General features: G+C 41.4%; 1 protein-coding gene across 9 annotated transcripts in view; it reads left to right on the forward strand.

Moving 5' to 3' along the window:
- Window positions 1-16408, forward strand: part of GSE1 (Gse1 coiled-coil protein) — a 444053-nt gene that overhangs the window by 422477 nt on the left and 5168 nt on the right. For all 9 annotated transcript variants that reach the window (XM_053400057.1, XM_053400050.1, XM_053400052.1 and 6 more), the window contains 6 exons: window positions 1812-1924; window positions 9195-9465; window positions 10817-10924; window positions 13140-13514; window positions 14970-15236; window positions 16255-16358. In XM_053400057.1, the coding sequence (XP_053256032.1) occupies window positions 1812-1924; window positions 9195-9465; window positions 10817-10924; window positions 13140-13514; window positions 14970-15236; window positions 16255-16358 (1238 nt within the window). The remainder of the gene's footprint in view (window positions 1-1811; window positions 1925-9194; window positions 9466-10816; window positions 10925-13139; window positions 13515-14969; window positions 15237-16254; window positions 16359-16408) is intronic.

The raw sequence follows: 16408 nt of genomic DNA on the forward strand, positions 1-16408 counted from the left end.
TCATTGTGCTGACTTTCCAGTTCCCATTTGGAGTTGGAGACATGTCCAAACAGTAGGTTCAGTCACTCCTTGTCTAACACCTTGCTGTAAGCATTGTGTCACTACTGATTGATTATAAAAATGTAATACTTAGTAGAATAGTAATATTTAAGTGGTTTTCTGCTAGAGATTAGTAGTATAATCTCTAGTAATCCAATCTAAATCCCACACCTGTCAGAATGCATCAAGAGATCCACTTCCATTTGGATCCTATTGTGTGGTGTCCAGAAAAAGCACCCTGTTCAAATTGTCCTCCTGACTGAGAAACCTGGAAGAGCAAATACTGAATACACCAGAATTTAGGAAGAGATCCACTGAAGCCGGATTAAAGTGTGCTGCTGCCTGAAGGATGAGTAAAAGGCTGTATCTGAGGCTGAGATATTCTACCCCTTGATTTGCATAAAGCTTCTCCAGTAGGCAAGTTGCCTCATTTGTCCCAAATTAAAAGCATGGCTTGAATTTGTAATGTCTAGAAGGAAGAGTGTAATGTTCAGGGAAAACCAGCCTTTTTTGGGTATTATCAAAGCCCCGGTAGCTTGGATCACATATCAGAAATGGATTGACCCTCTAACGTGGCAGGCTGCTTCCTTTCCCCCCATCCACTTTGCCTGCCTTGAGCACACTGTCCAAGTTGCACCATAAATCCTGCCTCCAGTTAATAAATGATGAACTGAGACTAATGAAGCAGCTTTAAATATTAATCTGGAATGTAAAACCAGAGTGGGATTAGCAAACAGGAAAAAAGCAAGGCACTTAGTTGGGAAAGGTGAGTTTGGCACACACGGTCTGCAGTTTCCATTGTGTGATGTTACTGTTTTATACTTGTAGCTGCTCACATCCCTTTGGGCATAAGTCAGCTTGTTCTCTCTGCCTTCTAGATGCCTCCTTCTTCTTTGGCTGCCCCACTAACCTATGCCAGCTAGCATCATGGTTAGCTGCTGTGCCACTGGGAGCATGTGATGGTGGCATGCCAGAGCATTAACAGTGGCTGCTCCTGCAATACACAGATGCGCTCACTGCAAAGACTGGGAAGCATGAAGGACTGAATCTAGGAATCTGGCATGCAAGCCTGTTCAGTAGCGGGAAGAGTCCTGGCCTGATCATTAACACCCCATCATGTTCATCTGCCTAGCACCTCCTGGTTGCCACATGCACACAAGGCAACCAGGCTTCTCACTGTTAAGCAGGTGCTTCAGAGCACCAGGGCATTCACAGCCAACTGCCTCCTTTTACGGGCACAGCAGCCATACATCCAAGGGACCACAGCACAGTCATTGCATTGCACAAGCAGCTGGCTTCCACCTGCCTACCTTCTGAGCTTTTCATTTCCTTTTTTTCTGGTCAAATTTGATCTTGTTTTGGATAACTGGGTTTTTTGTTTTTTGCAGGAGGCAGAATACATACAAACCTCAGTAGGATTCTGTGCCTGTTTTCCCCAGACATGTATCTGTACAGGAGGCTGATATATTTCCAGAATCAGAGGCCCAGAGAACATAGTCTGTTGCCCTTGCTATAACATTATCTGGCTCTGCCTGCACACTCAGAACAGTGATGACAATTCATTCAGCTGCTCCTGAGAACAACCTACTAGGATTCAAACAGCCCTCATGGTCGGGCCCAGTTTTTACTCTAAAGCATATTCCATTATAGACTAGATTGTGTCTCTTAGCCACAGAAAAACAAAAACAAAACAAGGTTGTGATGATGCTAGGTAAAAGATTTGCAGCTTCCTGCAACCTTCAAGTTGGCCTTCTCTGCTTTATTATGTACAGGTTACTACTATGATCTGGATGACTCTTACGATGAGAGCGATGAAGAGGAAGTGCGAGCCCACCTGCGATGTGTTGCAGAGCAACCCCCATTAAAGTTGGACACCTCCTCTGAGGTAAGCCCCACCTCTTACTTCACATAATACTATGGACAAATTCTGGTCCATAATGATTTGCAAGAGTTGACAAGTCTAGCTGCACCAGGTAAGATCACTTGCTAACCTAAAACCAAGAACTGAACTTTGCTAACATCACACTATTATCTGTCTTTTAGAGCAAATATGCTTCAGTTGAAAAGTGGGAGTCTGTGACGTTCCAAATATAAATGATTTGTTCAATATCTCAGGGCAAATTCCAATCAGTGCCACAGATCCCAAGTTCTTGCAAGTGGCACTTTCTCCCTACCCCCAGCTGTGTGTATTTTTCCAGGCTGAGGATTGAATGCTGATCTCAGCCTGGAAAAGTTCCTAGAGTTGAAGGAGGAAGTAAAAAAGAGTGACTCTCTTCCCACTTCCTCCTTCAACTCTATGGATGCTTCAGTCACTGCCTTCTGAGTCTCAAGAGGGAAGAGCACAGAGTAAAGAGCCAGCAGGAGTAGGTAGGCTCAAATGCAGTTTATCACTTTTTTTTATTAAAGAGGTAGCTACTGCACACCCTTCCTACCCACCTTCCCTATAAATAGGCACTGGTATACTGTATTATCTCTTTTTAAAAATTCAAAGCACATTTTCACTTGCATGTTTTGGCAGAAAGAGGATTTTAAAAACAACAACAAATGGTTGTCTAGTGCTCTGTTTGTGTGAATGGGTGGGTGTTTTGTATGTGGGGGGGGGGGAGAGAGAGAAGTGGCAGTAATGGACGTCTCAACTACCCTCACCCACTCTTATCTTTTTTTTTATAAGATATTTATTGAGATTTTACAAAAACATAAGTTTACAAAATAGAAAAATGTCATATAGAAAGAAAAGGATAAAAAAAGAGAACATACAAAAATACATAAAAAAGAAAAAAGAAAAAAAATACAATATACAAATAGATAAAAAAGAATTAAAAACAAATCTGTTTTTTGTAACTTTAAACTCATTAGCTTGTTTCCTTGGCCTCCTCACACCTCCCCTTTTTGTATTCCCATTTAAATAATCAAATCAGCAAATCCTTACCCTCTTTTGTTTATCTTAACTCTATATCTTAACATATTATAACTCTATATTTTCATCCATTATCAATTCATTTTTGCATATTCTTATTAACTTTGTTGCTAATGCCACTTATTTTCAATCCAACATCATTTAACATTCATTAATTTTACAGTGTTTCTGCAGATAGTCTTTAAATTTCTTCCACCAACTCTTCTCCCAGGTCTCAGATTCTGCCAGTCATTTCCGCCAATTCCATATAGTCCATCACCTTCATCTGCCACTCTTCCAGGGTGGGTAACTCTTGTGTCTTCCAATACTTTGCTATAAGTATTCTTGCTGCTGTTGTTGCATACATAAAGAAAGTTCTATCCTTCTTTGGCACCAATTGGCCGACTATGCCCAGGAGAAAGGCCTCTGGTTTCTTCAGGAAGGTATATTTAAATACCTTTTTCATTTCATTATATATCATCTCCCAGAAAGCCTTAGTCTTTGGGCACGTCCACCAAAGGTGAAAGAATGTACCTTCATTTTCTTTACATTTCCAACATTTATTATCGGGCAAATGATATATTTTTGCAAGCTTGACTGGTGTCATGTACCACCTATATATCATTTTCATAATATTCTCTCTTAAGGCATTACATGCCGTAAATTTCATACCGGTGGTCCACAACTGTTCCCAGTCAGCAAACATAATGTTGTGGCCAATATCTTGTGCCCATTTGATCATAGCAGATTTAACCGTTTCATCCTGCGTATTCCATTTTAACAGCAAGTTATACATTCTTGAAAGTATCTTAGTTTTGGGATCTAACAGTTCTGTTTCCAATTTTGATTTTTCCACCTGGAAGCCAATTTTTTTATCCAAATTATAGGCCTCTCTTATTTGATAATAATGAAGCCAGTCTCGCACTTTATCTTTTAATTTCTCAAAACTCTGCAATTTCAATTTGTCTCCTTCTTGTTCCAATATTTCCCAATATTTCGGCCATTTGGCCTCCATATTGAGCTTTTTCTGAGCCTTCGCTTCCATTGGTGACAACCACCTTGGGGTTTTATTTTCCAGTAAATCTTTGTATCTTATCCAGACATTGAACAATGCTTTCCTGACAATATGGTTTTTAAATGCTTTATGTGCTTTGACCTTGTCGTACCACAAATATGCATGCCATCCAAAAACGTTGTTAAAACCTTCTAGGTCCAAAATGTCTGTGTTCTCAAGAAGCAGCCAGTCTTTCAACCAGCAGAATGCTGCTGATTCATAGTAAAGTTTAAGGTCTGGCAGGGCAAATCCACCTCTTTCCTTTGCGTCAGTTAATATTTTAAATTTTATTCTAGGCTTCTTGCCCTGCCAGACAAATCTGGAAATGTCTCTCTGCCACTTCTTGAAACAGTCCATCTTGTCCAAAATTTGCAATGATTGAAACAGAAATAACATTTTTGGCAATACATTCATCTTTATAGCTGCAATTCGACCCAACAAGGAAAGCTTCAAATTTGACCATATTTCCAAATCTTTTTTCACTTCTATCCAACATTTCTCATAGTTATCTTTAAATAAATTTAAATTCTTAGCAGTCATATTAACCCCCAAATATTTTACTTTCTTAACTAATGTTAAACCTGTCTCCTTCTGAAACCTCTCTTTCTCAATTGGTGTAAAAATTTTCTCAAGCACTTTAGTTTTTGACTTGTTCAGCTTAAATCCTGCCACATGACCAAATTCTTGAATCAATTCTAATACTCTTTTCGTACTAGATTCTGGCTCCTGTAATGTCAAAACTAGGTCATCTGCAAAAGCTTTCAATTTGTATTGTTTGGCTCCGACCTGAATACCTTTAATCAGACGGTCCCTTCTAATCATATTCAGCAAAACCTCCAGAACCGAAATAAAAAGCAATGGGGAAATTGGGCAGCCTTGTCGTGTCCCTTTCGCTATCTTAAATTCCTCTGTCATCACATTATTGACTATTAACTTAGCCTTTTGTTCTGAGTAAATTGCACTTATACCATTTTCAAACCCTTGGCCCACCCCCATTCCCTGAAGATTTTTCTTCATAAAATTCCAAGAAATATTATCAAAAGCTTTTTCCGCATCTATAAAAATTAAAACTGCTTTGGTATTGTTGTTCACTTGCAGCTTCTCCAAAATGTTAATTATATTCCTCATATTGTCAGACAGATGTCTACCTGGGAGAAAGCCGGCTTGATCTTTATGTATCTCTTCAACTAATACCTTTTTTAATCTATTAGCCAAGATATCAGCAAAAATTTTGTAATCCACATTAAGCAGGGATATGGGGCAGTAGTTCTTGAGTTGTGTCTTTTCAGACTCATTTTTCGTTATAAGTGTAATGTAAGCTTCCTTCCACGACTCTGGCGCCTTTTTCCCCTCCAAAATTTCATTACAGACCTCCTTTAGTGGCTGAATTAACCAGTCTTTCAAAGATCTATAGTATTTGGAGGTTAGACCATCCGGCCCTGGAGATTTACCCAACTGCATGTTCTGAATGGCACCTTCTACCTCCTGTTCTGTAATTTTGTGATTCAACATTATCTTATTTTCTTGAGAGATTTTTTGTAATCCATTTGTTCTTAAAAATTGGTCTAAATCAGTCTCTTTCTGTGGCCCTTGTGTATATAGTTGTTTAAAATATTTCTGGAAGCACTTTCTAATCTCCAATGGATTCTGTATGTTCTTTCCTTCCGCATCCAGATTTGTGATAGTGTTTAATTTTTGTCTTTTTTTCATCTGCCAAGCTAGCAGTTTCCCGCATTTATTAGCCGATTCAAATGTCTTTTGTCTCATCTGCTTAATTTTCCATTCTACTTCCTGATTTATCATTTTCATATATTGTACTTGATATAGCTTTATTTCTCTCAGAATCTCTTGCGACTTTGGTTTCACTCTTAATTTCTTCTCTCCTTCTTTTATTTTTTCCAAGATTTTATCTTTTTTCTCATTTTGAATTCTCTTCTTTATTGCGTTCTGTTGAATCAGAAACCCTCTCATGACCGCTTTGCTTGCGTCCCAGATTACTCTTTTTTCAACCGTGGTATTCAAATTTATCTCAAAATAATCTCTCAAGATTTTTTGGGCCTTCTTGGTAACCTCTTGATCTCTAAATAAGGTGTCATTCATCCTCCATCTGAAGGAACCGATTGGTGTTAGTTTCATCTCCATCTTCACCGCATTATGGTCGGAGCAAGTTTTTGGGCAAATTTCCACTTTTCGAGTCTTAGGTGCCAGTCCTCTAGTTATCCATATTTGGTCAATTCTTGTCCATGTCATTTTGGCTTCAGAGAAGAATGTTCCCTCTCTTCCAAGGGGGTTCTTAGTTCTCCAGATGTCAATCAAGTCCATATTGTCACTCAGTTCAACAAAAGTTTTTGGTAGTCTGCCATCTTTAGTTACAACCTGTCTCTGCGACTTGTCCATATTTGTAGATACCACTCCATTCATATCTCCCATCATAATAATGTTGTAGTCCATATAGTCAAGCAATGTCTCATGCAATTTCTTGAAGAATTCAGATTTCCCCTCATTTGGTGCATAAACTCCTACAATCAGAAATTTTTCTCCTTGTGATTGAATTTCAATTGCCACAAATCTTCCTTGTTCATCTTTAAAAACAAATTTCGGTGATAGGCTCTCTTTGGCATAAATAACAACTCCTCTCTTTTTAACCTTGTCCGATGAAATAAACTCTTGACCCAATCTTTTATTAATCAGTACTTTCCTGTGAAGCCTTATCACATGTGTTTCCTGTAAACAAATTAAGTCCAATTGTTCCTTTTTCAATAAATGAAAGACTTTCTTCCTCTTCTCCCGGGAATTAAATCCATGAATGTTCCAACTTAATAATTGCAGAGACATGGTGTGGTTATTCTATTCTCCTCCAACTGCTCCCAAAAGTTCTTCTTGTTCTAACAGTAGTATCGCTTTTTTTAGATTGTCCAGTCCCAAAGGTGGTGGTACTATGTCTAGTACTCCTGATCTTAAAGCTCTTAGCTCTTCTAGTACTTCTTTTTGCAGGTCTTCTTCGTGGTCTCTCAAAAATTTTCCCTTATCTTCCACTGATCTTATTTTGAACTTTTTCCCTTTAAAGGTAAAAGATAGTCCCTGGGGGAATTCCCACCTAAAAACAATTCTGTTTCTTCTCAGTAGGGCCACCAGATCTCCGTAGTTAGTTCTAAGATCCAATAGATGTTTCGGTATATCCTTAAAAATCTCCACTCTCGAATCGTTGATCTCCAAAGTCTTCTGGAAGTGCGCACTCAGTATTTTATCTCTCTCTTCTTTCGTTCGGAGGGTAACCAAACAGTCTCTCACCCTGTTCTTTCTCCCTCCTCTTCCAAGTCTGAACGCACTTACTATCTTAAAGTCTTTCTCCACCTCCAAATTCCAAAATTTTCCAAATTCCTGCGTAAGGTAGTCACTTAGGTTATCTTTTTCAAATTCCGGTACTGCCCTGATCCTCAGATTGGTCTGTTTCTCCCTTAGTTCAATCATAGACAGAAGTGACTGATGGTCCCCAATCTGTTTGTGCATAGGTTTTATTTCTTCCTATACAGCCACTGCTTTTTCTTTTGCTTCCTCAGCTATTTTTCGATTAGACGCAGATTCTTCCAGCAATTTTTCAATAGATTCTGTATTGGAATTCACCTTCTGTCCCAGATTATTAATGCTGGCAGTATTCCTGTCTATTTTAGTTGATTGTTCCGTAACTTGTTTGCTTAGGCCTTCCAATTTTTCATAAATCTTATTTAACACAGAAGTAAAATCCCCTTCTGAAGCCATTCCTTTTGACCCAGCTTGTGCAAAATCTTCCCCCTGTGTCACAGGAGGGCCAGGAACAGATGATCTACGTTGCTGGGAAACTGTGCTGGGCTGCTGCACTCTAGCCTTGCCCGATCTTGTTGTCCTATCAGTCATCACACTTTTGTCTATGAATCAAGGTCGATCCCACGGTCAAGTCTTACCGTGGAAAATCCCCAAAGTCCAGAATGGAAAAATCCCCCAGCTGGGTGTGCAGTTTCAGTGTTCCTCTAGGGGGACACTGTAGCAGTCATTAAAGTTACAATAAAGAATCTTTTCCAACTTTCCTAAGTCCCCCTCAAGAAAACAAGCAACAGTTTCAAGTCCAGAGAAGACCTTCAACAAGTATCTCCTTTGCAGAGTTAACCATTAAAAAGTTACATTGTCTATAAATAGTGCGACTCTCAGTGCAACCATTCTAGTGGACCTGGCAGTCCGTTCCCAGGAGTTAGATAATTATCTATTTTTTCCAGAAGTAAAAAAGTCACTTTTCCCTCTTCCCCCCCTCTCCACTAGCCTGGGGGGGAGTTCTTTTACTTTGATGTTCGGATTTGGAGCTTTTATAACACCGCTCTCTAGGTCTTTAGCTTAAAGAGTCTTTGCTTTGAACTGTGTACAGAAAACGGAAAGGCGGACTTCCTGTTTACACCTTCCCGCTTCAGTGCCGAATTAATCCTTTTTTTCCTCCTTTAAGTCCCAATTCTTAAACTTCACCTACTCACGGGTAGTTGTTTAGCAGCCGAATTGTCACAGGAAAAAGGTCAGCACTCTCCGGCAACAGCTGTGCGGCTTCACCCCACGGAAAAAGCGATCGACTCTCAGCACCGCGCCAAACTCCCGTTGCGCTCCGGAGCCCCTTCGCTAGTCTGGGGGGCGCTACAGGTGCCCGCCAAGCCCCACAGTCACAGGCTTCTCCTGCCTGTGATTTTCACAAGGGTCTCCGCTTCGCCGTAGCGGACAGACCCGATTTCCGCGGAGCTTCTCCCTCCGAGCTAGAAGGAGACCGCCATTGCCGTTGGCGCCGCCTCCGGAAGCTCCCACCCACTCTTATCACTCCACAAGGAATGCAGCCCTCAAGTTCAAAAAGTCTGCCTACCCATAAGTGAAGCACAAGCACATTCTACCTATTTTTTCCTTTTCCTTCTTCTTCTTTTGGCTGTCTAAATATTGTCAAGTGTTTAGATAGGCCATTGATAACTTACCTTCTTTTCTATGTAGTTGGCATACTGTAAGGAATTAGGCAGCTAGGTGTTTCTCTTGAAAAGAGAATCCTTTACTGAGCAATGCAGACTTCCTGTGGTTTCTTTAAACAAAATGATAGCACATACTTCACCCTAGAACTAGTATCATGGAAACACCGGTTGATGTATACCTTTAAGCAAGAGAAACCATCTGAATGAGCATCCCTCCTTTGTTACGCTCTTCCAGAAACTGGAGTTCCTACAGCTTTTTGGACTGACCACCCAACAACAGAAGGAGGAGCTGCTGACTCAAAAGCGGAGGAAACGGCGGAGAATGTTGCGAGAGAGGAGCCCCTCGCCACTTAGCGTCCAGAATAAACGCCAGACACCCTCTCCTCGTTTTGTGCTCTCCACACGTTACAGCCCTGATGAAATGAACAACAGCCCAAACTTTGAGGAGAAGAAGAGATTCCTTACCACCTTCAATTTAACCCACATCACTGCTGAGAAACGGAAAGGTGAGTATTGGTTTGTGGGGAGATGGGTAGAAGATCTTCCAGGGTGTGAGGGAAGTTTAAGTGGGTCTGGTAAGTTCAAAGGCCATACAGAGGAGCATCTCAGTTCTGTACCTCCTGGAATCTGTTGAACAAACTGCAGTCTACAAGCCAGTGTGTCCAAGGAATGCACTTTTGTTTAAACTTGTATATGAGGGTCAAGCGTCATGTGAAATGACCTCTTGGAAATTGGACTGTAGGCCACTTGACTTCTCAAAGCCTCATCTTCCAGAAGCAACCCACATTACAACTAAAGGAAAACTGTGGATCTGGCCTTTGTCTAGTGCCAAAACCTGCTGCTGCCCTGCAGTTGTTACACGGCATTGTCTTAAGAAAGAGAGAACAGCCTGGTAGTATTGGTGTAGCATTGTGATGAACAGCATGGGCTAGGGACTACCAAGAAGTATCTTCAGATCTCAGCTTAACCTTAAACTCAATACTTTGGTGCTTAACAGCATATGGGCAGCTGGTACAAGTTTTTGAGTTCAAGGCCCTTAACAAATTACCGTATTTTTTGCACCATAACACTCACTTTTTTCCTCCTAGAAAGTAAGGGGAAATGTCTGTGCGTGTTATGGAGGGAATGCCTACGGGTGGCATGCCTACAGATTTTCCTCCTCTAAAAACTACGTGCGTGTTATGGTCTGGTGCGTGTTATAGAGCGAAAAATACGGTACCGTAGGTCCAGGCTAACTTAAGGACTGCCTGATCCCTTATATCCCTACCCAATCACTGAACTCTTGTGGGGTGTCTCTGTTAGTGTTCCCCCATGGCTCAGATGCATGGTTTGTAACTATTAGAAGCCATGCATTCACTTTTGTGGATCCAAGCCTGTGGAAATCCCTTCTAACTGAAATTAGACAGGCATCTTCCTTGCTGAAATGTCAGGCACATGACTTAGGCTTTCTGGGTCCAGCAGGCATTTTAAGGTAGTGTTTAGTTTTTGCAATGAATTTCTATTGTTTTATTTTCCACAAAGGTTATTTTTATGTGCACCCCATAGAAATGCTAATGATTAAGTGGTTTATGTGTCTTAAATTAGAAAAAAATACAATAAAATACAGGTCTTTATAGCACAGTTGTGAGGATTAGTGATGATATGTGTGTGATGCTTTGGTAACTCTTAAAAAGTGCAGTATATATTCTGAGAAAGTATGTGGTGTTAGATTTTCTTATTAAGAGCCAAGAGCAAAAAACGAACAGGCTTTACTAACCAGGAGTGGAGAGCTGCTCTCTGGGACTGTGCATCAGTCCTGCCTCTTTCATTTTGCCTCTGAGCAAAAGCTAGTTTTGCTCACTGCTTCTCATTTTTCAGATACAGAGAAGCTGGTGGAGATGTTCCATGCCATGAAACAGAAAAGTGCCTCCACAGCAGTATCAGTGAAAACCTCCCCACGGGACAGTCCTAGTAGCGTCCAACCTGGTAAGTGGCTATAAATGGCAACTGTGTGACAGCAAGGGATTGATGCCTTCTTGGCTGGGGCTTCTTGAGGCTGAAAAATGTCCCAGTGGACTTGATTATCCTTGTCTGTGACTTTCTGCTAGGGTAAACCAGGCAGATTAAGTCCAGGGAGACGTTTTGAGTGTTGTTTGTCTGCCAAAACAGAACATGTGGTGTGCTTCCAAGAACTGGATCTGCAACACAAACCAGTACACATTTACTCAAAAGTAAGCCCCACTGATTTCAATGAGGCGTACTTCCAAGTATGTATAAAATGAGTTGCAGCTGCCGCCAGACTTTACAGAAACCTCAAAGGGAGGGGTGGGGGTGCCCCTTGTGTCTCATTATCTCCAACTGCTTCTTAAATAACCCAACAATAGGCACATGCCAGAAGCTGCAAGCTCAGGAGGGCTGGGTTGCATGTAACTTCCTACACTGCTCACACAGTTTTGGTGGGAGGTATTTGCATCTTTTTATTTTATTTTATTTAAAAGCATTTTTAAACCATTTAATATTTCAAAAATCTCTAAGGAGTGTAAGCTATTGACAGTGTAAAAATATCCATTAAAACAAAAATACAACTTAAAACTAATAAGAAAGCATAAAATGCCCATTTTGTCACTGCCCTATTATTTTGTGTAGGGTGCAGAGTGTAATTTCTACGTGAATGTACAGAGCTCTACAAGGGCAGGCAGTCTTTCTGGTAACCTGGTTGTTCAGGGCTTTACAGAGGTTGTGTGCCACCCCCACCCCACCCCGTCTCTGCCAAGCAGTAGGAAGATTCCAGGGAGTTGCAGGCACTCACCTAGCGTTGTGTCTCCATTGGGAAATCAAGGCACAAGAAGACTTGTGTCTTTAAGAAATGTTTTATTTTACACATATTTACACCTAAAGCCTTCAGTGGAGGGGTTCTCTTACTGAGAGAAGTGAAGTTACAGGGAAATGGGCACAGGGCAGTGGCACCCTCCCTGTGAAATGCTCTCCCATCAGATGTAAAGGAGATAAATAACCATACTACTTACAAAAGACATCTGAAGGCAGCCCTGTATTGGGAGGTTTTTAATGTTTGGTGTTTTATTATGTTTTTATGTGTGCTGGAAGCCGCCGAGGGTGGCTGGGGAATAAACAAAACTTATTAATAATAATTTATTACTATACCCAAAGAGCATCCCCCATGGCTCCTCTGATAGCTACAGCAAGCTTGGGTCCAAAGCAGCAGCCAGTCATGGCTCCCAGTCTGTTGATGCAACCTCCTCCAGCCAGTGCTTCATGGAGTTCTTCCCAACTTCCTTCTTCTTGTTGCCAGCACACCTTGCAAAACCAACAAAACAAAAAAACCCTCTCCTTCCATCTGCTCACCCACCCACCCTTCCCCAGACCTCTTTTCGTTTTTTTTACAGGACACATTTTTCCTGTGTGATGTCACACCTCCTGTAACCTCCCCCTCCCAACACTGTTATTTCTTTTGCTAACACACAGCTGCAGGTGGAGGGGCAAGGACAGCACCTGTATGGTCAATTGTTCTTTAATTGCCTGGCACTTAATTCTCCTAATCACATTCAGCCTGTAATTTAAATCTAATGTCTGGCATCTTCCCTTCATACTTCAAAAAATCAGCTAAATTCTACCCCTTTATTCATTTCCAACATTCACTAACTCTAGCAGTTCTGAGTGCCCTTGCACCCCCAAACTCTGTTACCCCAGATCTGTAACAACATGTCAACCGCACATTAGCACGCTTCCTCAAATGAGGCAGCTTATTTGTGCACACAGATTTGCTTGCCTTGAGCAAAGTTGTTGTTTCCTCCCATGTTCAAAGAGACTTATAGCTACCTCAAGGTAAATTTTGCAGTATTCTTGCAGCAGAGCAACCAAGGGATAACATGTCAGCTGAGTACAAGTCCCAATTTGCACTTGACAATATGTCATCAAAGGCATTGTAAGAGGTCTTTGGAAGCGTCTGCTATTATTTTAGGAAAGAAACAAATACTCACCCAAGTTATGCATCCCAACTGAAGCAGTGTTTCTGTTCTATTTCTTTATGCCAAAGAATTAACAGTAACTCCACAGAGTGCAAAATGGTAATTTGTTTTTCAGAACCCTTTTGTTCAGTCACGGAACTCTTGACAAAGGGAATTTATATCGAAGCAGCACTGTGGCTGCCCCGAGTGACTTTGTTTTTCTTTCTTTCCCAAAGAGCCACAAGTACAGCAAACTGCTGTGGATTCAGAGAAACCAGTCAGCATTGCTGCTGCTTCGCTGCCAGACTCTCAGAAGACAGATGAGCCCAGTAGAATGGAACAGCTGCGACTGCATGAGTTTCCAAGGTCCAAGGAGCCGGCTCCTATCTCTGCAGAGAAGCCTAAGTTGAGCGATGGGCACATGGCCAAGAAAAGCCTGAGCATCCTTAACTATGTCCGAGGTTCTTTGCCGAAGGACATCCCTGTGCCATTATCACACAGTATGAATGGGAAGAACAAGCCATGGGAGCCCTTTATAGCCGAGGAGTTTGCACATCAATTCCACGAGTCTGTGCTGCAGTCCACACAGAAAGCGTTGCAGAAACACAAAGGTAATGACAACTTGGAGGCAAGTAGTGCCAACATCCTGCCATAGATATATGTGATTGAGTGATAAGGGAAATGCACAGGACTTTTGGCTTATGAGGGTCAGTTTTTGAGCCCAGTTTGGGATTGGTTTCCTTGCTGCTTGCATAATTCAAGTTTTGGATATGCAGATTTTACATGGATTCATTTTAGATAGGCCAAGACTCTACACAATCCAGTTTCAATGTTTAGTAAAGCCATTGTGGGGATAGTTGCTTGAAGTACGTTCAATGCGTAGTGCATTCCAAATAGGAAAAAAAATAGTGATCATTATGGGGAATAGAATCAGTGGAGTGCCTGGTATAGATTTCAACCCAATTCATACTTGGAACAAATGTTGTATGCCCACATAAAACTGTTTACAGACATTTAATATTTTCGGTATTATCATTTGCTTCTCTTGCTAGAATAGCCTGAATGTTTTTCAGTAGGCAGTAGTAAATATGATAGCTTCATGAAATGCCCTGGAAATACAGCTCACATAGTGAAAAGCTCATTAATTTCAGTGGACAGAAGTGCAGAATATAAAGTTGTTACAGTGTGTTGGCAGCAGCTGTTAGTCAAAAGCGAAATAAAAAAAATTAAGGCAGCCAATAGGAGACACCAATTCAGCAGCTGAAGGTATGGGCCATAAATGTTTTCACTGACTAGGTCTGAGAGATAGTAAAATCCCCTGAAAACGTCTCTTGTACTGAATACAGAGCATTAATCTTGGTGACATACCTTTCCTCTGAGATAACATCTTGAGTAGAAATTGTTAAAACTGTTAATGTCCCTTTCAGCAGTCCTATTTTGAAACAGGTGGTGGGATATTTCTTGGGCACTTGATTTAAGCTTGGCCATCTGAACTCTTAAATTCTTTTCTACGTCTGACTGCTCTGTGACCTTGACAAGTCTTTTGGTCCTTCTCCCTCCCCAGAATTCCTCAATGGTTTCCCTTTTTATTTCCTTTACACTTCCCCTGAGTGTGTGTGGACTCCATCATTTGGGTCTTGCTTTTAATAGTTCCTTGTGGGTGATACTTGTAATTGTAGTTGGAACTTATTCTGCACAAATATTGGAGCAAGTTGCAAGGATGGGTTAATGTGATATGGAAGAGCTTGACGCAAGAGAATTTGCTTTCCCTAGCAGTATATGTGTCTAGGCTTCTTCATTTGCTTTAGCTTAACTTATCTTCCACTGTGGGTACAGGTGCTTACAACCACCTGGATCTCATCCCAGAGCAACAGCGCATTTTCACTAGAGTATGGGTAATCCACACCCTTGATATGTAAGTGGGGAGGTGGGCAATATACTTCAACCATCTTACCTTGTATTGACATAAGTATTTTGAAGTTTGAGCGCAGCTGGTCTTAATACAGAAATTAGTCAAAAGGGACATGCAATGCAGATGTTTTACCTCTTGCAATGCTTCCTTCTAGGAAATGCAGTGGCACACTCCGCAGAGCAGAACCACAAAGTTGATGCCTCCATTCATTATAACATTCCGGAGTTGCAGACTTCAAGTTGGGTGTCTCTGCCACAGCAGAATGGCCAGAAAGACTCCCAGCATAAGGGTTTCATACCCCCAGAGCATGAAAAGGTCTCTGACTCAGAAGAGGAGGAGGAGGAAGAGGAAGAGGAGTATCCCAGACCCAAATGGCAGGGGATTGAAGCCATCTTTGAGGCTTACCAAGAACATATAGAAGGTAAGCTGTACTGATTCAGGAGATCCCTTGCCTCAAGTTGTTTCCCAGTGATGCAAAAGGAAAAAAGTTGGAGCAGGTTATTGCTGTTTACTTTACTCCAATCTTAGCTATTCCTGTGTGAACATATGCTTATGTGTTCTTTGTCAAGATCAGAAGAATATTTTGTCCTGGTAAGAAACAGCCTATGCTTTGTGGACACAAAGTTGCCTAGGATCAGTTTTTCCTTTTCTGTTAAGAGATTTATTGTACAGTCAAACCCCGGTTGTCGAATGTAATCCGTTCCGGAAGCCCGTTCGGTTTCAGAAATGTTCGACAACCGAGGTGCAGCTTCTGATTGGTTGCAGGAGCTTCCTGCACTCAAGTGGAAGTCACATTGGACATTTGGCTTCCGAAAAATGTTTGAAAACTGGAGCATTTACTTCCAGGTTTTCGGCGTTTGGGAGCCGAAACGTTCGACTGTACTATTTTAAGTTCCTCAGTGCCCTTCATTTCTCGAGAAGCATCTATCATAGTTTAAGACAGGGCAAATTTCAAGATACTTTACAATACTGAGTTTTTAAGGTTAATACAGACTACAGATGCTCTTCACTTCACTTTCACTGGTCAGATTGCATAGTGTAAGCATGCAAGCTCCCAAGAGAGACAGCCACTGCTTGGCTTACCATGCTGTCCAAACGTGGGTTCGTGGTTGAGTTCTCTCCAGGCTAACCATGAGCTTTTTAAATCAAGGTTTGTCCTATTATTTACAGCTCATGGTTTTTCCAGGAGAGCTAAACTATGAGGTTTGGGTTCATTTGACTCAATAAGCCAAACCATGGGTTAGTATAGCAGCAGAACAACCAGGGCAGGGGAGGAACAAAGCAGCCACACTCTTCTCTCTAGGAGCCTGCATGCTCATGCATTTGCACTAAGCCGTGGTCTGGCTTAGTGTGATATACAAACCTGGCCTCTTGCATGAGGTTTGTCAGGAACCAAGCCTGGTACTGAAAAGTGACAAATTGTCTAAATTTGATTGCAGAGCAAAATTTGGAACGACAAGTGCTGCAAACCCAGTGCAGACGCTTGGAGGCCCAGCACTACAATCTCAGTCTGACTGCAGAACAACTATCGCATGCTATGACGGTGAGTGTGGATTCAACACCTCTAATGTCATTTTTTCTGTTCTGTGCTTC

The sequence above is a fragment of the Podarcis raffonei genome, chromosome 8 (genome assembly GCF_027172205.1).
Source record: "Podarcis raffonei isolate rPodRaf1 chromosome 8, rPodRaf1.pri, whole genome shotgun sequence".
Lineage (NCBI taxonomy): Eukaryota > Metazoa > Chordata > Lepidosauria > Squamata > Lacertidae > Podarcis > Podarcis raffonei.